Here is a 26,268-nt window from a genome sequence, read left to right as displayed (position 1 = left end):
CTGAAGACAGAGTAGGTGCAGAGACACGAAAAGAAAGGTGGAGTATTCATGGGTTCCACAAAACCTTAGCCTCTTATTTTTCTCATCCTCTTTTCTAAACTCCAGTGATGTTAATGGATAACTTTACCTGGAAATTCCACACTACACCTTGCATTAAGCATGTGATTGGGAGCAGAGAGAAGTGAGAATTTTAAGATAATAATCCAAAGGTGAAATTTACATTCTTAGCTGTCATCTGTTTTTTATTTTGCAGGGCTGCTTACACGCTAAAGACAACGATTTTAAATAGAAGATATTTTCTACTTGACTTGTTAGGACACAACCAAGTACTATGAAGCCTTCTAGGATAACACTCCTGATCCAGAGTTCGCCTGTTTCTTCCTTATCATTTTCTTCTCTCCTCTCACTCCTCAGCAAGTTTATTCTTTTGAAGGTCAATGTTACCCGTTTTTATTATTCATCGGTGAGTGAGTAAAAAGGCTTTCCCTTTCCACACTGTCTTATATTTTGCTCCAGTTTTCTCCCTCATGTTCCCCTTTACTTTCTCTCCCTCCCTTTTCCCAGCCCACTGATTGCTATTGGCAAGTCTAAGAAGTTGATTATGAGTCAACAAAGAAAAATAACCTCAGAGGCTTTCTACTTCTCTGTGTGAATAAGCATAACTGTGTGTGGCTGAATGCATTTGCAGGTATGTATCTAAATTTGTGTTACTCCATTGCATCACAGACTCCAGAAAGCCAAGCCCCACAAATGAATCTCCGCCTCCTTCTCTGGCATTTGGAATAAAAACTCCTCAGAAACATTCCAAATGCACAAGTGGTTCTCATCTTTTTTGCAGTTTAAAACCTGAGTGGAGATTCAAGGAAAACTACACTGGATCACCCAGTTTCTTGTACCGGGTCATCTGAACAGGTTGTACTTTTATTATTATTACTGATACTAATATTTAGATTTAGAAACAGGAAACAAAGGTGCAAATTATATATCATGAAACTATTAAAAAAGGAAATATAGGAAGTATAAAGTCTTTATTAATACTTTTGTCACTTAATAATGTAAAGCATTTAAGCCTTTTTTAAATCACTTGTGTGTCATTAAAAATAACAACTTGCATTTATCTACTGCTTTGCTGTTTAAAGACTTTTAACATAAAACTGCTGTATCATAGTTACCTTGCTAGTCCTTCTTTTTGCTGGACATGTTCTCAATTTTATTGATTAGGAAACAAATCAAGCAAGGTAGAAACTGACTGAAGACTGACTTCCAGTCTGGTGTTCACTTGTGTGAAATATGTCAGAAGGAGTCCATTAATACCTTGGGCCTTACAAACATTACTGTTACTTTTAAGCAAGAGACATCAGATAAATACAGCAGAAATACAAGTCCTTGGTAAATCATTGACCGGTAGATCTTTGGCAGGATTGTACTTATTCTATCTAGGAGTCCTTAGTAGAAACTAAAGAGCCCAGAGAGATTTGGGATAACAGTTACATTTAATGAGTAATTTTGAGCATCTACTTTGTGACACAGTGCTGAGGCCTGAGATAGAATGATGCACAAAAGGATATTCTCTGCTTTTAGCCACTTTCCCCAAATCTAGGCAAGTGCATGATGGTGAGGACTAAGTGATCACTGTGCATCTGTATTCACCATGGTATCCCAGCCCTTTTCACTGTGCCTGAGGATGAAGTAGGCACTCACACAGGGTATTAGCTAGAAAGGCAGATTGGGAGATGGAGGAGAGGAGGACAAAGAGAGGAAGTTAAAAAAAAAATAAGGAAAGAGGAAATATAGAGAAAAAGAAGAAAAACTCTTTCTGAATTCAATTGAATTTATGAATCACAGTTTTAACAATTTTTTTTGTTGGCATTTCTAAACAAAAAGTAACCTGTGTACTCAGAAAATAAAATTGAAAACTTCTAACTGAAATAAATCTTCTGAGAAAGAACAGCTAGAGGGTGTGTCCATACATCATGATAAAAGATAATTTACCAAAGAAGTTAAACAAAAAAAAGAGATTTTATCATATGCCACCTAGTTTAACTTTGCATCCAAAATTGATCATGAAGGAGAGGCCAAAAGTCATCCAACTCTTTAATGATCAATCAGCTACTCCCAACTGACTATAAGCCAATTCTTATGAACTCAGAAGAATATCAATTAAGTTGTTCACATGAATAAACAAATCAGTAGTCAGAGCAGCTAAGTCTTTCATACATATTTCTTCTAGTGAAAAATCTATTTTCTCAGATCTAGAGGAGTTGATAAATCAACTTATTCCCCAATCAAAAGAAGTCTGATTCCCAATTAAAATATTATACTTTTGATGAGATTACATCTGGTATACCTGAGAGGGAGATTTTAAAAGAGTTAAGTTAGAATTTACTTGTTATTATTTGTCTTATTGATGATAGCCATTCTAATTGGTGGGAAGTGATATCTCACTGGGGTTTTTATTTGCATTTCTCTGATGATTAGTGATGTTGAGCATCTTTTCATGTGTCTATTGGCCATCTGCATGTCCCATTTAGAGAAATGTCTACTCAGGTACTCTTCCTATTTTTTAATTGGATCGTTTGTTTTTTTGTTGTTGAGTTGTATGAGTTTCTTATATATTTTGGATATTAGCCCCTTATCAGAGGTGTTGTTTGCAAATATCTTCTCCCATTCAGTTGGTTGCCTTTTTATTTTGACCCAGCAATCCCTCTCCTGGGTATATACCCAAAAAAATCTGAAAACATTTATCCATAAAGATATATGTGCTCCAATGTTCCCTGAAGATTTATTTATAGTGGCCAAGACATGGAAACAACCTACATGTCCTTCCATAGATGATTGAATAAAGAAGTTGTGGTATATATAAACAGTGCAATACTACTCTGCCATAAGAAAAGATGAAATAGTGCCATTTGTGACAACATGGATGGATCTTGAGATTGTTATGCTAAGCAAAATAAGTCAGACAGAAAAAGTTGAAAACCATATAATTTCACTGATGTGGGATATAAAACTGAAAGCAACAAATGAACAAGACAAACAAATAAATAAAAACTCATAGACATAGACAATAGTCTAGTGGTTACCAGAATGTAAAGAGGGAGGAGGGTAGTAGATATGGGTAAATGGTATCAAATATATGGTGAAGGAAGAAGAACTGACTCTGGGTGGTGAACACACAATGTGATACATAGATGACGTATTGCAGAGTTGTACACTTGAAACCTATGTATCTTTACTAACCATTGTCACCCCAATAAACTTTAATTAAATATACATATATATATGTATATAAAATTATGAAAGACTAACAAATAATTTCTAGTAGAAATGAGGATTTGGGAAAATAGGTAATTTCATATATTGACCAATTTTTACAATATTTCAGTGATTTGTTAAAAAATATTTATCAATATCTTACATGTGCATAAGTTTATTTTGCAAATTCCATTGTCACTGCAAAGATAAATGTGAAAATACATATGCTCAAAGACATTCATTAAAGTGCTACTTACTTAAAAAAAATAGAAAAATAGGAATTTCCATCAATAAAGAATTGGATCATCTATCTTAGATCCATATTATGGATTACTATGTGTCGTTTATGAAAATAAAAACAGAATTTACATATCAACACCAAAATATGTTCTCATTATATAGCTCAGTGAAAAAATGGATTACAAATGAATGTAAAATATAATATAAAATATATACATAAGTGTGTAGATTTTAACACATATTTAAATATTTGGAAGCATAAATACAATACTATTAGGAGTGCTTTCTCTTGACAGGATAAAAAGGATACTTTTATTTTCTCTATATTGTTAAATTTTTTTCAAAATCATGTCAAAAATAAGGATATTTATATCTATATGTTTAGATGTAGGTATAAATGTGTGCATATTTAGCTTTCCTTGTGTAAGACAAATATGGTTCCATCCTCAGAGAGTCTCATGCAGGGCAAACTAAACCTAATTGAGGATGTCTGCTTTTTTCATAGAACCTTATGACTTATAAATAAGATTTTAAAATAAAACCTTTTATGTCTGGCACAAAGTAAGCAAATAACATCCATTTTCCTTCCTCTGGTGGTTATAGAAGTAGAAGATATGTACTTTTTTACAGGAAGGCCAATTGGAAGGTTATTTTCATATTCAATCAACAGTTGGAGAGGTTCCTAACTAGGGCAGTGATTATGACAGAAAATAGAGGAAAATAACAAGAGATGGGATCAATGGGATTTAGTGTCAGGTGCTGGTGAAAGAGAGTTAGGAGGCAACATCTAAAAGTTTTCATCTGTAATGTGCAGTCTAGAAATGTAATAGGGAAAACACATTTAGTGAAGGCAACATTCACTATAAGTCAATGGTCTAATTATTTGGTTTGATTGGTAGGACCCTTATCTTTCTACAATCTCACTATCAGATATTTTTTCCTTTGGGTTAATCCATTTGTTACAGTATCTAGTAATTTTATTTTTTCTTTATAATGCCTCTCTCATGGATTGGATTCTTTAATAAAGAAAACACATTAGGTTGCTAAAAGAACTATTGCCTCCAACAACCTTCTGTTATAATACAAACTCTCTGAAAACTCAATAAAATTTACATCAGTCACAAATGTATGCATGTGTAACAACTTACCAGGCAGCTTTATTTAGGAGTGAATAAAAGGGAGGTCTAGAAGCCATAATGTCAAACAAGGACAAAATTGTGGTTTTTATTTGCATTTGTCTAATGATTAGTGACATGGAGCATCTTTTCATATGTCTGTTGGCCATCTATATGTCCTCTTTAGAGAAATGTTTCTTTATGTCTTCTGCCCATTGTAGCACTATTCACAATAGCCAAGAAATGGAAACAACTAAAATGTCCATTAATAGATGATTGGATAAAGAAACTGCGGTACATTTATACAATGGAGTATTACTTGGCCATAAAAAGAGAATGAAATATTATCATTTGCAACATCATGGATGGACTTAGAGAACATTATGCTAAGTGAAATAAGTCAGAGAAAGACAAATACCATATGATCTTACTTACATGTGAAATCTAAAGAACAGAATAAACGAGCAAACAAAACAGAAATAGACTCAGAGATATAGAGAAAAAAAACTGATGGTTGCTGGATGGGAGGGGGTGGGGATGGGCAAGAAGGTGAAGGGATTAGGAAGTACAAATTTCTAGTCACAATATAATCATGGGAATATGAAATGCAGTATGGGGAATATAATCAATAATGTTGTAAAGATCATGTAGGGTGCCAGATGGGCACTGGGCTTATCAGGGGGATCACTTCATAAACTATGTAGATGCCTGACCACTGCACTATACACCTGAAGCTGAAGTAAAATAATATTGAATGTTAACTATAGTTAAATATATATATATGTATATATATATATATATATATATATATATATATATATATATATATATACATATATATATATTTAATACACAGGATGTAAAGTACAGCATAGGGAATATAATCAATGGTATTGTAATAGCTATGCGCAATGTCAGAGGGTAGTAGATTGGGAGGGGTTATTTTGTGAGGGGTGTAAATGTCTAACTATTATATAGCTTTGTACACCTGAAACTAATAAAAGTGTAAATAGGACAAAATTTATTATCACAAACTCAAAATTGGGTAATTTGGGGAGGGGAATGATACTGAAAGTTGAAAGCCAATGAAAAAAAATTTTCTTAATTAAAAATTCTACAACTAACACTGAGCATGAAATATGTTGTTATGGGATCAGGAGATGAATTACCAAATGACAACCATCTTTTTTAACCTTATAATTTTCAGACAAGTCAGTCAATGGGATTGTCTACTACTTTACTGATTATTCAGTGAGAGAGAAAAGTAAGGGTAATGTCAGAGGTCACAGAGGAAACTTTCATACCCTCAAGAATCCTTGTCTTAGATATCCATTACAGTGTCATAATTTCACCTTCTTTTAAATACATTCACCAAGCACTTGAATTGTTTCATTAAATGAAAGATATTCAGGAACTAAGGAAGTTCTGACTTTGAGATCTGGCAATAGCTATAAAATGTGACCATTGATTGACCTTTATTGTTATTTAATGTAGACATAATTAATCAAAGTGATTCTTTGCTAAAATATTGTTGTATTTCTATTTATATGCCCAGCAATTTTGACAGAAAAATTGAAGGCTCTATTGTTTTCATTCATTATGGAATTTATTATGTATGACTATTACACGTAAATATGGTAATATAAATGTATCACATATTTTACATAGTTTTAAATATTTTACTCTATAATGCCTTGTGCTTTATTATCCTTTTATATGTTAGACTGATCTCTTTAATAGGATTAGAAATTCTTAAAACACCAAGACTATGCTATATACTTCTTTAATATACATTTACCCCATATGCTCAACAACTAAGAAATGATAGACAGCCAGGAAAACTTTAGTATTCAGATCTATTATTAATGTTAAAACAAAGTACATGCAAAGTGGGAAACATAACCTTTTCTTCTTTTTTAGTGTACAATTTATGATGGATTCTTCCAAACGTGACTACTTTGAATACTTTGGCAGAGTCCATGGAATTCTAATGTATAAAGATTTTGTCAAATATTGGGATGATGTGGAGGCATTTGAGGCAAGACCAGATGACATTGTCATTGCCACTTATCCCAAATCTGGTAAGTCTCCCTGTTATGTCTAAGTTATACCCTTATACTCTATTTCTCCTAGAAATGATAAACACATCTTGAATGGTAAATATTAACTTGTTGACTTCCGCCCCACTCATTCTCCATATTAAATAAGGACAGACATAGTAGTTTAGACACAGCATTAAAAAAGTGGCTTATGATAGCTCTATTTTAAGACCACAGTCTATACCTATAACTTGTACAGCACGTTGAAAAATGGGTTTTATTGACCACATTGGGAAGTTATGTAATATACATGAGTGAATATAGACTCATAACTAAAATTTAAAACTACTAACTGTGTTTACTTTATGTCATTATTGTCATGGTTATATCAAGTATAACCAATTTTCACAGATTAAGATTAAAAACAACAACTCTTTTTCAGCTAACTAGCTCCTCTTTATAAGTCCATGCCCAAAACGTCATTTTTAAGCAACATTTTTTTTTCTGAGATTAGCTCAACTGTTAATTATAGTTCCGAGTCTTATAATCATAGACCTTTAAGAATTAGAATGGTCCAGTTCAGACTTCTGTCTAGTTATGTTTAGCAGTTAAATATGTTCAGCACTTAATATGTCTTAGGCTACTACTAAATCTGTTCCTTCACTTCTCTTCCCTATCAGAATCAATGTCAGCTCAATACCAGTCATCTGAAGAAGAAACCTGAGAACTATTCCAGATTCTCTTCCTCTTGCTTTTTCATCTGTCAAATGCAATCAATCAAAATGTTTTGCCCCTTTTGTCTTGTAGATATGTCTACATCACAGTCACTCTCTTACAAGTCTCTTATCTATCTTCCTTTTTATTTTTAATGTTTTTTTATATTAGTTTTGGGTGTACAAAACAACATAAGGATTAGATATTTACACCCCTCACAAAGTGATAATGCCGCATTGTCTCTCTTCTAACTGATCCTTCACTCCATTCTTTTATTTACTCTGTCACTAGATGACTTCTTCCAAAACACAACCCTGATAATCTTGCTCTTAATGTATGTCGATGCCTTTCCAAACTTTTAGAAAAGAACTCAGACTCTTTAATATGAACAACAAGGCATTTCATGCTTGTTGTCTGCTTGTCTTTGTAACCTCATCCCCATCCATCTCTTCAGATAGATTCTTTGATTTAGGCTTTACATTCTATTTCCCATTCTTTTCCTCACTACCATACTATTCTTGAATATCTAATCTTTGATTTAAAAAAAAAAGAAAGAAAGAAAAGCAAAAGGAGAAGACAGTTCTTCTGCTTGGTAAAACCCTTCCATACCTCACAAAACGGGTGCATTTATGCCACTAATTTGTTAAGGCTAAGCTCAATTATTGTGTTCTCTTGAAGGCATTCCTCATGGAAACATTGCATCAGCAGCAGCACACTGAATTAAATGTTCCTCCTTTGTAGTTCTTTAAATCCCTGTGCCCACCTGTATTATAATATCTTAAGAAAAAGGAAGTGTTGTAATTACTGAACATTGTTTCTGACTTTCAAAGGGCTTTTGATCACAACAGGACAGGGAGCAAGTTTATTATTTTCTATATCCTCTCAACTTGACTCAAATTTAGGAATAAGAAGTTAACCGTAAAGTTTGTGGTTGAAAGCATATTTGAGTGTATCATCTATTATTCAAGCCTCCTTACTTTTTTTTTTTTTTGTCATGGGACATTTCATCATAAATCCAAATACCTTCAAAAGAACCTAGTGACCCCACCCCTAGCTTCCTGCTTCTTGACCTGGAAGCAGGAAGTTCATAGACATGTGACATAGTCTGGCTCAGATAAGATGAACCTGACTGAATTCGCTCTAAATAATTTAACTTAAAAATGCAGGGATAATGAAAAAAGAAGTAATGGAAATTGAAAGTAAAAAGATAACAGGTGTAGGTGTGTTCACAGCCATGAGGTTGCATGGGAAGCCCAAGTTATGTGGGATCAGAAACAAAGAAATAATGAGAAGAGGAGTCTGTGGGGTTGTGGGATGAGGCTAGGGAGGGAGAAGAGATGGGGATTTAATTAATCACCAATAGCCAATAATTTAATCATCTATGCTAATGTAACACAATATCCATAAAACACTACTCTAGAGGATATATCTCTTCCAGATACAGTTACTAGAACTTGAAAATAACTATCATATATGTTGTTCAGCCTCCTGTCTTGGCTTAATAGCTTCATGTACTTCAAACAACCAATCTTTTTTATAAATATCTTTTCCTTCCACCATCCTGATTAATATGATTTATATCACCCCCTAAGTGTAGTGGTCCATATTGTAGCCAAGAATCAAATAATAAATAGTCACAATAATATGAATTTTACCAGGAGTATGTGAGTTTTAATCACTTTTGTATCCCCCACAACACACACTACATTGCCTTTCATATATAGTTCCCACAATAACTATATTTGCAGTGATAGCGTATAGTGGTCCACATAGATATCAACACAGTAGAAAAACCCTATGGATATCAGCCTCCATATTTCTATTACCCCATCCTAAGACCTAAGACCTAAGACCCTTTGATCCTGCAAGATTTATAAGATTCATAAGCAGGACTGCCATTTTTGGTAGGAGATTTTTTTTTTTTTCATTTTACAAGTGAATTGCCTTTAACAAAATAGCTGGGCTTATTGAGAAGTGGGGAAGGGGAGAAGAGGAAGGGTGGTAAATTACTAGAGGTGAATGTATGATCTTCCATAAAGAGGACATAAACAAAGCATGTGGAATTCTAGAGACATTGAAATCAAGCCAGAAAAAAGCAAAAAGTAAAATGAAAATATGCCCATATTGAAATTTTACAGTGTTCTGAAGTTTGTGTCTCATTCTATAATGGTTACAATGAAACTCCCTACTCATGTCTGTCTGCAGAAGACCTGATCTGTGGAGAATATATGCTGAATGTCCAGCTTTCAATAATTTTCTGATGAAAATGCTCATTATTCTTTGCAGAAAAATAAAGATCAGGGGATTTTACAGTACATAAAAACGTGATCTGAAATAACACAATAAGAGTAGAGCAATTTCAGTACAGCCTTGGGAGTTGAAGTTAGAGGCAAATAAGAATAAAATAAATTAATAATCGTGTATTTATTGGCATTGCAATATACTCAGCACTAATTACGTGCATAGGGCACAAAGGCAAGTATACAAGTTGACCTCTGCATTGAATGAGCTTATATTCTATTAGGTAAATGATGACTGATGATAACAACATGGTGATGATGATACATATCCAATCTGAACTGAGTGCTTACCACCCTGACAAGAACTTTTCATAGAAAAGTAATTGCAATGAGCTTAGTAGTTAGGTAAGTCACATAAACAAAACTGAGGCACATAAAAATTAAATAACTCAAGCATGATTCTAGACTAGTGAATGATTGGTGAAGACAATATTTCACACTAGGTGGAACTGGAAGCTCTTGCTTTTAACCACAGCTACACCTTATTAACTAGGAAGAAGCCTCCTTACTTTTTAAATGTAAAACTTTAGATCCAAACTGTTATCAGCTTGCACAATGTCACAGTTCATCATGGACGAATTAAGGCTCCTACCACAGGTATGTTTTACTATAATATTCATCCTTATTTATTGAGGCTATTTTGGGGTCCTATTAGATTAAATATTAGAGAAAATAATTCTTAAGTCCTATGGCTATTGTGACACCTTTCAAATAATATTGCATTGGTACCAATCTACTTTACAAATAATACTGCTTTGGTACCAATGCTATAAATTCATCATTTCTATCTTCAGCCCAGCATGGTCAGTGAGAGTCTCAGGTTTGTTTAATTTTAACAGGCACAACCTGGGTTAGTGAAATTGTGTACATGATTTATAAAGAGGGTGACGTGGAAAAGTGCAAAGAAGATGTCATTTTTAATCGAATACCTTTCCTGGAATGCAGAAAAGAAGAGGTGATGAATGGTAATGTTTAAGTTGATTTTAAAAGCTCTATGAATATATTTCTAAGTGTGAATGTAGATGATGCAAGGAAAGAGACTGTATGCAAGAGTGACAATTAGTATTATGTCTTCCATATGGCAAAGCATGTAAATATAAATGTAAATCTTGACAGAGTTTATGGTATAGCATGTGTCTGGAAAAGAATGAATAACTATAGCTCATAAATGCCTTCAGTAGAGCCCAGCAATATGAGCATTTATCTCTGTATGGGCTAAATGTGATGATATTTTAAACACTACAAAACCATATTTCTTTTTTAGGATCTATGCAAAAGGATATCTATGCAAAAGGATAATTTTAATATTGTGAAAAATGAGAAACACCATAAATATTAGTCAACACAAGAATATTTAAAAGTGATATAATAACACTGTAAAATCATTAAAAATTTTAGGATGTCATATGTTTTTCAACATTGCAATTTCAGTATCATATCGAGGAAAAAAGGCCATCAGAAAATATTAAAAATTCATGTGTGTGTGTGTGTGTGTATGTGTGTGTGTGTGTGTATGTGTGTGGTATTTGAATGGCTGTGACTCTGGGCACATAGAGATATATTTATATAGGAGGCTATTCACCAAAATGTTAATAATGATTTTTCTAAAGTGGTAACATTTTATTTGATCTTGTTTTTTCTCTGTAATTTCCTCTATCTAATCTTCTGTTATAATGAGTATATTATTATTATTTTTAAATATAATATAGAATCTTAAAGTTACTTCTATTTTTAAAATATCTATAAATTCCATATGAATATTTATGTTTTGAAGCTGTCTAACCTTTCATTATTTTTAAAAATCAGGAATAAAACAATTAAAACAAATGGCATCTCCTAGAATAGTGAAGACTCATCTCTCAGTGACGCTTCTTCCAGCCTCATTTTGGGAAAAGAACTGTAAGGTAACCAGGGTCAAATATTCTTAAAACTTTATCCAACTAAAAGAAATTTTAGAATGATCAAGTCATAACAGTGTCATATACATACTTGTTTATGTTTTCTTTCATTAAATCTATAAATATTTAACAAATGTAGCTTACAGTCAGTATAGTCAGAGTCTATATTTTAATTTCAACTGCAGAGGTGATTCTGAAAAAAACAAGTAAACTCTCTAATGCAGTTTCCTTTTCTGTAAAAGAAGGATAATAATAGCATCTTCCTCATACAGTTGTTATAATGGTTAAATGAAATAGTGTTTATAAACTGCTTAATACAGTGCCTAGCATATTGTAAACAATAAATGGTAGCTACTTTTGTATTATTAGTACTGACTGTATTGAATGTACTCCTTTTGCACACTTTAGTGCTTGTTATTATGAGTTATGCAAATGAACTAGACAGAGATAAACCAGACAAATATTATATAATAATTATTTACTAAAAGCCTATCATACACCAGCAATATAACAATTAACAAGACATATGCAATCTTGTCTTCATGGACACATAGTCCATTGGGGGAAAGGGACAAGTAAATAGGCAATGCATTGTCATAGGTCAAACAAGAGAAGAATTCTAGCCTATTGAGGGCCGAGAAGGCATCCAAGAGCAAGTAACATCTCAATTAATATTTGCAGAATGAACAATGGTTAGTCTGTATAATCCCAGAGGCAACCCGGGGGGATTTGAAACCAGTTTAGTTTAACTAGAAAATTGAGTGTACAGATCGGCTGGATGTATGAAGAGAGATAAGCTAGGGCTTGATTACAATAGACATTGAAGTCAAATTATGAAGTTTGGACTCTATTTCACAATAATGAGGAGTTATAAACATATTAAACTGATGATTAACATGATCATTTTCGTTTTTTAGAAAAAATGATGAGTAGCCAAAAATACAGACAAAACATTAAGTCTTGGAACACTGATACTGTTTCTCAATGCCTTTCTAGATTTTTTTAGGATACACTATGACCCATATCACATATATGAGATATTAAAGTACCATGTGCAGTCATTACTAACCCAAAAGGTGATTTATCACAGTCATGAAACATTTCCACTTTGTACTCTGATGTTACATGGTGTATTTGATGTTTTCTGAGATCCATGATCCAAAATTCTGTAGATCCCAATGTTTCTTGTTTGTTTGTTTTCTTTTATCATAAGCAATCCAAGATAGACAATATACATTCTGCTGAATTCATTCCATACATAAATGCTATCTCAGTATATTTTCTAGATGTGTCATTACCATTCTTTCAAGAGATTTGATTGTTACTTTATTTTTCCTTTGAAGAATGGGTGATAGCCTCCTTTACTTTTCAAAATGGAAATAAATACTATACTTTTACAATAATCTCAGTCTTCTCAAAACTGCTTCTCACATCAGAGATCATCAAAGAGTAGAAAATAGTTGGATGGATTCATGTTCTGAGTATTTCCAGGATATTCACTGCGGGACAAAAAGACAGATGAATTGAGACTATTAGTGAAAGTGTGTACGAAGGTGAGGACCAGAAACCAAAAGTGATAAAAAAGTGGGGGGAAAAAAGGAAACAGGTGAAATTTAGTTCTAAGATGATTGGTGTTTTGCACAAGATGATAGAATTTCTTAATGCCAGAACTAACAACTAAAATCAAGACTTCCTGATTGTTAAATTGTTGGTGTTTCCACTACAGGTAAAACAGAAACTCACCAGGGTGTTGTTGAAGGTTATATTTTCACTGAGATCAATGTACACACAGACCCTCTTAAACATGTTTTTTTTTCTGTTTGTTGTTAAAATTATGAGTGTGGAAACAACAGGACTTTTTTTTTCCCTTTAGTGTGCAGCATGGTAGTATAGCATAAAGATCAGAGGACTTTGTTGTTGACTGAATGATTTACCAAATCATTTACTCTCATTGATTTATTCTCAGTGATGCATTCTGACTCAGCTTTAGTTTAGTTTCTTCATATATATTAGGGATAATTATCTATCTGGCCCAATTTGTATCAATAGAATTTTGACACTCAAATGAGGTATTATATGTGAAAATGGCATAAAAATGTAAAGAGAACTAACATTGAACAACACTACAAAAGATGCTGTCACTTCAGGTTATTGAAGGACTTTTCTTCCTTATAATTTTATATATTTTATATACTTTCTAAAACAAATATGTATTATGTTTATAATTGAAAACATAAATGCTTTCTTTTTAAGTCAAAGTATTTTTAATACTTGAAAAACATTAGGTGATTTAACATTTGATTTTATCCTCTTAGATGATCTATCTTTGTCGGAATGCCAAGGATGTGGCTGTTTCTTATTATTATTTCTTTCTAATGGTATCTGCTCATCCAAATCCTGGATCTTTTCCAGAGTTTGTAGAGAAATTCATGGATGGAGAAGGTAAAATAACTTCTTTTCTCTGAATTCTTTCAAGGTAAATGATACAAGACAAATGGCATCTCTGAGCAAAAATTTTGGTCATCTTTTCTGGTCTGTTATCTTTCCTGATCCTTAATTAAAACTCAGATGTTCTAGATGCCCTTTAATTTTAGAGAAACCATAGGATTTCCAGATGTAGATGGCAAATTGTGGAATATGACAGGTCAGTTCAATGCCTAAAAATATATAGAACTATATTTGGGGTTTGGAGGTAACAATTTTTCTCTTTAAGATTGAAACTCAGTGTCCAATTCTTTGTCTTGTCTTTTTTTATTAGAAAAGTATTTCAAAGCATGTTGTTACAACTCCAATGAACAAGAAGAAGAACAGAATAGGGGAGAAAGACTGCCCCATTGTTTCCAAGTTCAGGTCTTAGGAGGGTCCAGAATTCACAAAGAAGTCTGAATATCTACAAAGTTCTTATTCATTTTACCCAGTGTACAGTCTAAATGATTCAACTACATTTCTCAGAATAGTACAAGAGTTACTTGAGCAGAGATTCCAGGAAATTTTGCCTTTTTATTTAATTCCAGGCTAGAGCAATTGAATATATAGATTTGAGGAAAAAAGGGTTCAAGAGATTCTATTAACTGAAGAAGGCCATTCTGATCCTGTAGTGATAATTTCGTGTTTCCCTGAAAATAAAACCGTCAGCTCTAATACTTTTTTGGAGCAAATATTAATATAAGACCCGGTATTACATTACATTACATTACATTACATTACATTACATTATAATATAAGACCCGGTCTTATATTATAGTAAAATAAGACCGGGTCTTATATTAAGTTTTACTCCAAAAGACGCATTAGAGCTGATGATCCGGCTTGGTCTTATTTTCGGGGAAACACGGTTGTAAGGAAAATAATAATAGCACTTTGATTAACCATAGAAGCTAATATTGACTCAATAAAAGTAGGATACATTTACGTTTGTTGCTACATTTTGGGAAAATGTATACTACAGCATCATGAATAAAATATAGGCGATGTGATAACAAAAACAGTGAATGTTTTAAATAAAAAAAATTGTTACAATAAAAAACACATTGCCATTAATCCCCCTCAAAATACTCCACCCTTACTTTGAACGCACTTATCTCATCATTCTTTCCACTTTCTTGAGGAATTCTGGAAGTCTTCTTTCATGAGTGTCTTTAGTTGTGCTGTCGTGGCTGCTTCCGATGTCCTGAATCAGTTTGACTTTGAGAAAGAGCCAGAAGTCGCATAGTGCCAGATCCGGTGAATAAGGTGGATGAGGACACACAGTAATGTTTTTATTTGACAGAAATTGCCATATACCAGGAGCAATGTGTGACATGGAGCATTGTCATGATGGAGGATGATTTATGGCATACTTTAAAACACACCTTCTCTCAACCATAGCTCACACCCGACTGACTGCACTGAACAAGTTGAAACTTGTCACAGACTGTTACTAAGGTTAGATGCACTGCTTCTTGTATTGAAGATCCTGCCTTTCCATTAGATGGCACTTGGCAGCAGCATTCATCGTATTTTTTAATCACAATGTGGTAAGGCTTCGAGTTACACATTGCTTCTGGAATATGGCAATTTCTGTCAAATGAAAACATTACAGTGTCTCCTCATCCACCTTATTCACCGGATCTGGCACTGTGTGACTTCTGACTCTACTCCAAAATCAAAATGATTCAGGACAATTGAGGCAGCCACGACAATGCAATAAAGACTCAAGATAGAGGACTTCCAGCACTGCTTCAGAATGTGGCATGAATAATGGGGTAAGTGTGTTTGAAGTGAAAGGGAATAGTTTGAGGGGGGTTAGTGGCAATGTGTCTTTTACTGTAATAATTTGCTTTTTAATTTAAACGTTCACTGTATTGTTTGATCAACCCTCGCATGCCTCAACATCATCAAAACCCACATTGTAACAGAAAGATAAAGTTGCACCTTCACAAAACAGATGAATAATATCACTATAAATATTATTATGTAACTTTTTCTCTAAAGAAAAATCTCCAGTGGAATCAAAGAACAAAAAAGGTATGCAATGACTTATGCAAAGTGGAATGCTTTGACTCACACTTTGACTCACACTATGACTCATTATGTCATCTTTTTATTGGGTGAAACACTTGGATATACGTGAGAGAAGATAAAGGAAGAGAATGAAGGACAGCATTTGGTCGTATCACGTCCTCTTCAAAATCTAAATTTTTTAGAGTCAGAATACACTAAAGGTCCCAAGAGAGCACCCTTTACCAATAAAATGTGTGTAGTATAAACAATTATATAGCTACTAGCTTCAATTGCCAAAGCTAGTTTATAAATGGCAAACTAGAGATCTGGACTAAATTCTGATTGTAAAAACGATGATAGATCCACTAACTCAACTCCCTTTATTAACACACACACACACACACACACACACACACACACACACACACACACGTTTCAAAAATGCTTTCATAAGCTCTGAATCAAATTGATGGGAGGGGGACATTCTTCACTTTCTCTCTGTGCCATAACCCATGTCATAATGGTGAAAGTTGGAAATATGTTTCTTTATGTGGTTTATTCAACATACTTTTCCTCTTTTACTGTATAAGAATTTGCTTAAGATGTGTGCCTGATCTCTAGTTTTCATTCTATGATTACTTATTTATATTTATTTGTAGCTACTGTTTGAATACTCATTTTCAAGCTGTATACAGATGATCCTATGCCCTTATGTTGTTTTTATTCCTAATTTTAGTTCCTTATGGTCCCTGGTATGAACATGCAAAATCTTGGTGGGAAATGAGAAATAATCCACGTGTGCTATTTCTTTTCTATGAAGACATAAAGGAGGTGAGAAACTGAAAACATATGGAAGTCTTAGTAATTTCTAAAATGTAGCATTTGACAACACTCTAGACACACAAATCTGCTTTTAAATAAATGATGTAGTCACCTCCAAAAGTTATAATAATCCACATACTTTACCACAGATTTAAAACTAGTAAACATAAATCTATAGATGAGTATATTTAAAACCAAGTGTCAAAAAAATTAGCAAAGATAAAATTTGAGAGAACTTGAGTTTATGAAATAAAATAAAACAACACCACCACATGCACGCGTGTGTACACACACAACACACACACAGACTCATGACAGGCAAGAAGAGTCACCTGTCTCTAAACCTATAGATGTTGGAATTATCAGAGAATAACTTTAAAATAACTATGCTTAATATGTTTAAAGATATAAAAAAAGTTTAAAATTTTACAAAGAAACAAGGGCTACTAAAATTAACAAGTCAGATAGGAAAAAAAAAGAGCAAAACAGAATTTCCAAAATGATAAAAAATTGAAATTAGAAATCAGGAGATGGTTTAAATAATAGATAATACATGGAAAATCATGGGTTAGCAATGTGGAAGATGGAGCTGAAGTAATTACATAGAATTTACCACACTGAGATAAATAGAATAAAAAAGAGAGTAATGGATATGTAGGATAGAGTGATAAGAGCTGATACATATATATATATATATATACATATACATATATAAACTCAAGCTTTCAGAAGAAGAGAGTACAGAGAATGTTTGGATCAGAATGTGCAAAATTCTCATGTCCTCAAAATTTCCTTATAATCCAGTTTTTCTATAGTTTCATTAGTAATCAGGATAATTAAAAAAAAAATCACTATGAGATGTCATTTCACACCCACCAGACCGAAAACAATGAAAAAGTCTGAAAATAATAAATGTTAGTCAGGATGTGGATCAGTGAGAAGTAACACACTGCTGACAGTAGTATAAAAAGATACAAACACTATGGAAACAGCTTGTCATTATATACAAAGGTCAAACATGCACATAAGACCCAGGAATTTCACTAGTAGATATATACTCTTGAGGAACTCTGGCTTATGTGCTTTAGGTTATAGGTACAACAATCTTCATAGCAGCATTCTCCATAACCTTAAACATTGGAAACAATACAAATACACAAGAATCAATACATAATGTATATCATTATCCTATAATTAAATATTATATTGCAATGAAAAGGAATAAACTTCACATGTGTACATCAAAAAAAATATATAGTATTGGTAAAAAAAAACATATAGTATTGTCTAGGGATTTATATGTACTAAGTTTCAAAACTATAAAGTAAAGCACATCATTGATTAGATCAACTTCAGAGGAACAGGTCTTTTGTTGTTCTTGTTTGTGGAAATGGGAATGGAAAATGAAAGGAATGCCAATGGAAACTTGCAAATGGAAGAATTCAACAAATTTTGAATGTTCTGTTCCATAAATTGGGTAGTAGGTAACGGGTGCTGCATCATTTTTGTTCTTTAAGCACAAATGTACACATATCAAATAATTTTTTTAAAAGACAAAATACTGGTCTCTTTACTAAGAGAGGAGAAATGTCTTCTTTCATTCTTTATATCCATGTCTTTTTCACTTCTGTACATAATTATTAAAATCCATGTTGCTGTAATTCTAGAGCAGTTTTGATGAGGGCATTTAAAATAAAATAATAAATAATATTTTAGAAATTGAATTATAATTTATAGAATTTAACACTAGCACAAATATAAAGAGAAGCAGCCATGATCTGTAGTTTATTACTTATTTAATACTGTGTTCTGTAACTAGAATATTGAAGACAGGAAATTTAAAAGGTATACAAGCAAAACTTATTTAATCCGACCATTAACTAATCCAACCACCTCAACACCTTCCACCCAAATTGTTCATGTCCATTCATTTCCCACTTTGGTTAATAATGGCCAGGTTTAAGTTTGTTCTATATTTGAATCAATAAGGAGCCTAAGAATGAATAAATAAATGTTATATTTTTTCTACAATTTATCAAGTAGAGAATAAGACATATTAACATTACTTGTAAAGGCACAATATTTTTTGGTGGAAGACAGACAAGTAAATAGAATATTATAAGAATAATGATATGGTACAATAGATTTACATGATAATTTATTGGAGTAAAAGTAGTCATCTAACTTAAATTGGAATTGTCAAGGAAATTATCCCAAAGAAGGTGACACTTAAGCTGAAGTTTAATAGGTAGCTATAAATTTGTAGGACAGGGAATTTGAGAACAGCATTCTATGTAGAAAGAACTGCACACAGAATAAGCATTATAATTGGTATTGCAAATACTTAGTTGCATTGAGTAATTTAGCTGGATAATAGAGTACACTATAGGAGTGACATAGAGATAGGAATATTTGTAGCTATGGTTTATGTATTACTTCTGAGTTTCCATACTGAGTATTTGACTTTTTACACATTTTCTTAATCTTTCTGGTTCCTTTGCTTTTCACTAATTGCACCAATAAATTAGGAGAAAACTTAAAGCTGTTTGCATATTTTCAACCCTAAACTTGATCTATCACAGGAAACTGTAGTCTTTGAGAGTATATGTTAATATTCATAGGTATTTATTGAGCTGATACATCACCTCATTTAGTGTTCTAACAGTCTTTGAAGTATCTATATTTAAAATATTTTTGATTAAAGTATAGTTGGCATAATGTATATTAATTTCAGATGTACAACATAGTGATTCGACATTCATATAGCTTACGGTGTGATCACCACGGTAAGTCTAGTAACTGTCTGTCATCATGCAAAGTCATAATGGTATTATTGACTACTTTCCCTGTGATGTACACTACATTCCTGTGTCTTATTTATTTTATAACTGGAAGTTTGTACCTTTTATTCTTCTTCACCCTTTTCACCAGAATTCTGCCATTCCCCTTACCTCTGGCAACCATCAGTTTGTTTTCTGTATCTATGAGTCTGTTTCTATTTTGTTTACTATTTTTTTTTGAGTCCACATGTAAGTGAAATCATGTAGTATTTATCTTTCTCTGACTCATTTCACTTAGCATTAATAACCTCCAGTTCCATTCATGTTGTTGCAAATGGCAATATTTCATTCTTTTTTTATTGCAGAATAATATCTATCTATCTATCTATCTATCTATCTATCTATCATCTATCTATCTATCTATCTATCTATCTATCTATCTATATATATATATATATATATATATATCAGAGTAATATATATATTTTTACATCTTCTTTATCCATTTGTCTATCAATGAGCACTCAGATTGCTTCCATATCTTGGCTATTGAAAATAATGCTGCAGTGAACATAAGGGTCCATATATCTTTTAGAATTAGTGTTTTCATTTCTTCAGATAAATATTCAGAAGTGGAATCATTGGGTCATATGGTAGTCCTATGTTTAAGTTTTTAAGAAATCTCCATAAGGGTTCCCTTTGCTCCACATCCACACCAATACTTACTTGTTGACTTTTGATAATAGGCATTCTGACAGGTGTGAGATTATATCTCATTGCAGTTTTGATTTGCATTTCCCTGATAATTAATGATGTTCATAGTATTTTTTTGTGTGTCTGTTGGTCATCTGTATGTCTTCTTTGGAGAAAGGCCTATGTCCTTTGCCCATTTTTAATATTAGATTGTTTGTTTTTTGATGTCATGTTGTATGAGTTCCTTATAGATTTTGGATATTAACCCCTTATTCGACATATCACTTACAAATATCTTTTCCCATTCAGTAGGTTTTATTTTGTTTTGTTGATGGTTTCCTTCATTGTGCAGAAGTATTTTAGTTTGATGTAGTCCCTTTTGCTTATGTTGGCTTTTGTTGCCCTTGTCTGAGTTGACATATCCAAAAAGATATTGCTAAGACCAATGTCAAAGAGTTTACTGCTTATGTTTTCTTCTAGAAGTTTTATGGTTTCAGATCTTACATTTAAGTATTTAATCCATTTTGAATTTATTTTTGTATATGGTGTAAGAAAGTGGTACTTTGTATATAGTATAAGAAACTATGGTGTATATGGTGTGATTTATTTTTTATGTCCTCTCTATGGATGAGGAAAATTATGTTTAGAGAAGTTAAAAAAATACCACTTCCCCAAGAAGTGTTGTTAATCAATAGAAGCCAAATTCCAGTATCACTGGGGGAAAAAATAAAGGTTTCTCTCTCTCTCTTTTTTTAATCCAAATAATAATGTGTTCAGTTTTAGTAACTGAATCTTCAAAATATTTTTTTCTCCCTAGGATATCAGAAGAGAGGTGATAAAATTGATAGAATTTCTTGGAAGGAAGCCATCAGAGGAGCTTGTGGACAAGATTGTACAACATACTTCATTCCAAGAGATGAAAAACAATCCATCTACCAATTACACAACACTACCAGATGAAGTCATGAACCAAAAAATATCTCCTTTCATGAGAAAAGGTGAGAGAATCATGTGATTTGTCTCTATTGCTGCAGGATGTCACAAGTTGAAATAATTATAGGGAAACACCTATTGAGGCTTATTCATACCTGTGGATTCAACTTGTTTTCTTCAGAGTTGTTTCACATTTGAGGATTCTCTTCATTGAGTTAGCAGTTCTTCAGAGGCATAAACCACTAGTACTACTAGTACTAATAATTAATAGCTATTACTTGTTGATTATTTAGTATATGCAGCATGTTATATTAAGAATGCTGAGCAGCCACTGCAGTTTCAGAGCCAGCACTAACACCACATCTACTATTATTATTTACTAAGCCTGTGTGCATTGGTGCTGGATCATGTACGTTATATAAATATATATAATTTTAAAATTCTCATTATTTTTGAATTTTAATCAAAGACTCAGGAGAGAATTTCTGAAATGATTTCATTTTGATATGAGGAAACAAGCTTAGAACAATTAGTCAGCTTCTCCTTGACCAAGTGGCCAACATTTTTCAAGACTAAGTGGCAAATGATCAAATTCAACAAACTGTAGATACATTAAGTGTATATAGTTCTTTATATATAGATTGTACCTCAATAAAGCTGTAAAAAAAGACTAAGTGTCAAAACCCTTAGTAACAAATATGGCTCTGTTTAGCAAAAAATATCAAAATAAAATAAAGTGACATTCTATGGAGAGGAGACAGTCTGATGAGAGATGTAGTCAGTTTATAAATCCAAAATCATGTAAAATATACACAGTATGTATTGGGACATCTGGTCTTACTGATGTGTGAGAAAACATATCTGTTTGTTTGTTTGTTTTCTGAGACCTTAGTAAAGCTTTGTTACTCTTCAATTACTTTTTTTTTAATTGAACTCTTGTGTTTTGGTTTTTTTTTTTTAAGATTTTATTGGGGAAGGAGAACAGGACTTTTATTGGGGAACAGTGTGTACTTCCAGGCCTTTTTTCCAAGTCAAGTCGTTGTCCTTTCAATCTTAGTTGTGGAGGGCGCAGCTCAGCTCCAGGTCTAGTTGCAGTTTTTCTAGTTGCAGGGGGCACAGCCCACCATCCCTTGTGGGAGTCTAACTGGCAACCTTGTGGTTGAGAGGCCTAACTGAGCCAACTAACTGAGCCATACGGGAGCTCTGTGGCAGCTCAGCTCAAGGTGCTGTGTTCAATCTTAGTTGCAGGGGGTGGAGCCCACCATCCCTTGCGGGACTTGATGAGTTGAACCAGCAACCTTGTGGTTGAGAGCCCACTGGCCCATGTGGGAATCGAACCGGCAGCCTTTGGAGTTAGGAACATGGAGCTCTAACTGCCTGAGCCACCGGGCAGGCCCTGTTTGTTTGTTTTTTAAGGAGCAGAATAAATAAAAATCTTGCTCTTTGAACTAAATTGTCAGTGAGAAGGCTAGGGAAATTTTTAAATAATAGGAAAAACCTGCCATTGGGCAAAAACAGGGAGCCCATGAAAAGAGAGTTAACACACAGATTACATTTTACCTATTTCTCAAGTTATATCCATCTCCTTTCCCATTAGGTCCATACATATTTTTAAGATAAAACATTGGACTTTAATTGTCATGATTGTAAAGGGCTGCTTACTGCTATACCCTCAGAACTTACCCAGGATACATATTTTCTCTTTTGTTTTTTCAGGCATTTTACTGGTAAAATTTAGAGCTGGGATGGGATGACTTCCTTCTGCAAGGGGAGGGTTAGATATGATGGAAAGTAAAAGAGAAAGGCCTGCTAGACTGTTATAATAACCTGGGTGGGAATCACTGAGGAGCCTCTCTGTCAGTAACAGCAGAAATGGAGAGGAAGCAATGAGTATGAAGCAAGTCAGAATATGAATAAGGAATTAGATGTAGGAGTTGATGGGATAATCTCCAAGTTTATGCCTTGAATACCTTGAGTTGCAGTTAATTGGGTTATGGGGGCAAGGGTGGAACCACAATTTGGTGAGAAAGAAAATTAATTAATTTTTGAATTAGTTGTTTTGGGGATACTTGTATGGAATCCGGGTGGCAAGATCATGTAGACAATTGGATATGGAAACATATGGATTTGAGTGTTATTAGCATACGGATGATATTTAGTATCTTGGAAATGGATAAAACAATGGGTCTCATCTTAGGAGCCCCAACATTTTAGAGGAAATCGAAGAAGAAAAATTCAGTGAAGTAACATTAGAGAGAAGAGTCAGAGAAAGAAATGTGCTGTTTGTTGCTGTTTTAATAATCACAACAAATCCTTCTTTGCAAACTCAAATATGTATATTATTTTTGGTATATATTTTATTCCTATAATTGAGGATTACAACAATAAAATTTGATTAGGTGTAAATGAAAGTGATATATATTAGAAAACTTCATGATTCTGACTTGAAGACATACTATTTATTGTTTTTCTCTTTGTTACAGGAATTGTAGGAGACTGGAAGAATCACTTTACAGTAGCCCTGAATGAGAAATTTGATAGGCACTATGAGCAGCAAATGAAGGGGTCTACACTGAAATTACGAACCGAGATCTAAGGAGGGTTTTTTTTAATATGTCTGAGATTAAAGCTTTCTTCTCATCATTCCTCAACTTTTCCTACTTTAGATGAATAGAGAAGGAGTCATGTGAAAGATTAAGGTCAGGTTCACATGGTTATTGAGATCTTCATATAAAAAGACGAGAAGGTTTTTTCCTGCTCTTATCTTTTTATTTTACTTTCTTTCTCTCTTCTCCTCTTCCTCCTTCTCCTCCTCTTCCTCCTCATTCCCCTCCCCCTCCTACTTTTTCTTCTTTTTACAAATATGCACAAAGCTATAATCTATGGGAATGGTGTAGGAACATACAGATAGTTTGAGTTGTCAGAGGCTCATTAAAAATAATCAAGCGCTCCAAATTCTTTATTTTTGTGTTGGCTTTTTTTTCCCATTATGTAGTATGTTTTGTGTATATATGAACTTTGAAAATCATGAGAGAAAGAACAAAAAAATAAATAAACTTGGGGTCTTTAGTAGAATATTACATCCTTCTAACCTAGAAGGTTAAATCTAAGGATAAATAAATATGGTTTGTTTTCTTGCTCTTTGGAGAAATGTCTAGGGATTTCTGAACACGCTGTTCAACAGTATGATTCTTCAGAATCAAAGCTATTTTTTAAAAAAAGTATAATATAGTTATGCATTATTAAAAATTGAAGAGTGTTGGAAAATATTAAGATTTTGTTTTGGTGGGATGAGAAGCAGAATCTCAATCACTGAAAGCAACGATTGTTATTGATTTCTTTTTTTAAATTAAATTTATTAGGGTGACAATGGTTAGTAGACTTACATAGGTTTCAAGTGTACAATTCTATAATACATCATCTATATATCACATTGTGTTCTCTCCACCTAGAGTCAGTTTTCCTTCCATCACCATATATTTGACCCCTTTTACCCTCATCTACCATCCCCACCTCCCTCCTTACCTTTTGGTAACCACTAAACCACTAAACTGTTGTCTGTGTCTATGAGTTTTTGTTTCTTTATTTGCTTGTCTGGTTCCTTTGTTGCTTTCAGTTTTATATCCCACATATAAGTGAAATCGTGTGTTCTCAACTTTTTCTCTCTGCCTTATTTTGCTTAGTATAATAATCTCAAGATCTGTCCATGTTGTCACAAATGGCAATGTTTCATCTTTTCTTATGGCAGAGTAATATTTCATTGTGTATATATACCACATCTTCTTTATCCAATCATCTATCAAAGGACACTTTAGTTGTTTCCATGTCTTGGTCACCGTAAATAATGCTGCAATGCACATCAGAGTCCATACATCTTTACGCATTAATGTTTTCAGATTTTGGGAGTAGATTCCCAGGAGAAGGATTGCTGGGTCATATGGTAATTCTATTCTTAATTTTTTGAGGAACCTCCACACTGCCTTCCATAGTGCCTGCACCAATATGCAGTCCCACCAACAGTGTATTAGGGTTCCTTTTTCTCCACAGTCTCTCCAAGACTTGTTATCATTTGTCTTGTTGATGATAGTCGTTATAACTGGTGTGAGGTGATATCTCACTGTGCTTTTGTTTTGCCTTTCCCTAATAGCTAGTGAAGTTGGTCATTTTTTCATATTGATTTCTTAAATGCCCATTTTGTTATGATTTTTTTAATTTAACATCAAAATGTACAATAAAATGTTAATTTTATAATTTGTAAAACTCATAGTTGCTGTTGCCCACATGTAACTAAACAAGAATAAACTCACATATCTTTCTGACTTTAGTTCTTAGTAAACCAATGTATTACAAATTTGCCTGATTGAAATTTGAACCAATCACATTTCCCCACAGCTTGTTCAAACTTCTCTGCAGCTTCCTTGGAGAAAGAAGGTACTTGAGATAGCTTAAAATTCAAATAGAAACTTTAACCTCCCTGAGATTCTTTGACATCTTTCTAGGGCTGGTCTTAAAGTGTGTGTAGGCTGGAGACAATGAAGAACTTGGATAGCATCATGTGGTGAGATATACAGGGGTAACTACTGTAGCTTTGGTTCTGTGCTTCCAAGAAAGCAAGAGATTTCTGGTTACCTTAGTGTTTAATGTTTTCTAATAATTGGACTTCCTGAATAATGCTTTCAGGCCAAGTGTATAGATACTTAGAAGCACTTAATAAATGTTTATTGACTAACTGATTAATTGATATCATGTTAAGACTGGAAAGTGCTCAATAAGCATTGATTAATGAGGGTTGTAACTAGACATAATTTGAACCATGCAACAGAGTTTCTTTATATGACTAAAATACCCGAGAATTTGATTTGGGCAACAGAATAAATAAAATAGTACTGAATTATAACCCATGGTATAAAATTAATATCCATAAATCCATGCTGATATAACTGATTGAATAAATAAGTGGAGGAGAATAGTTAAATAACCTATAAAGAAGAATTCAA

At 33.2% G+C, this 26,268-nt stretch overlaps 1 protein-coding gene across 1 annotated transcript; it reads left to right on the top strand.

Annotated features, from left to right (window-relative positions):
- The first annotated feature begins 808 nt into the window (after positions 1–808).
- Positions 809–25,587, top strand: LOC308501814 (sulfotransferase 1E1). Its single transcript, XM_081058906.1, has 8 exons — positions 809–912; positions 6,531–6,691; positions 10,503–10,628; positions 11,470–11,567; positions 13,877–14,003; positions 16,780–16,874; positions 21,156–21,336; positions 23,755–25,587. Exons 2-8 carry the CDS (start codon positions 6,541–6,543, stop codon positions 23,865–23,867), a joined length of 891 nt encoding a protein of 296 aa, XP_080915032.1. The 5' UTR covers positions 809–912; positions 6,531–6,540; the 3' UTR covers positions 23,868–25,587.
- Positions 25,588–26,268: the final 681 nt, after the last annotated feature.

The sequence above is a fragment of the Rhinolophus hipposideros genome, assembly GCF_964194185.1.
Source record: "Rhinolophus hipposideros genome assembly, chromosome: 1".
In the NCBI taxonomy this organism is placed as follows: domain Eukaryota; kingdom Metazoa; phylum Chordata; class Mammalia; order Chiroptera; family Rhinolophidae; genus Rhinolophus; species Rhinolophus hipposideros.
Note: the sequence above shows the minus strand (reverse complement) of the source record. Positions and strands in the feature narration are given on the sequence as shown.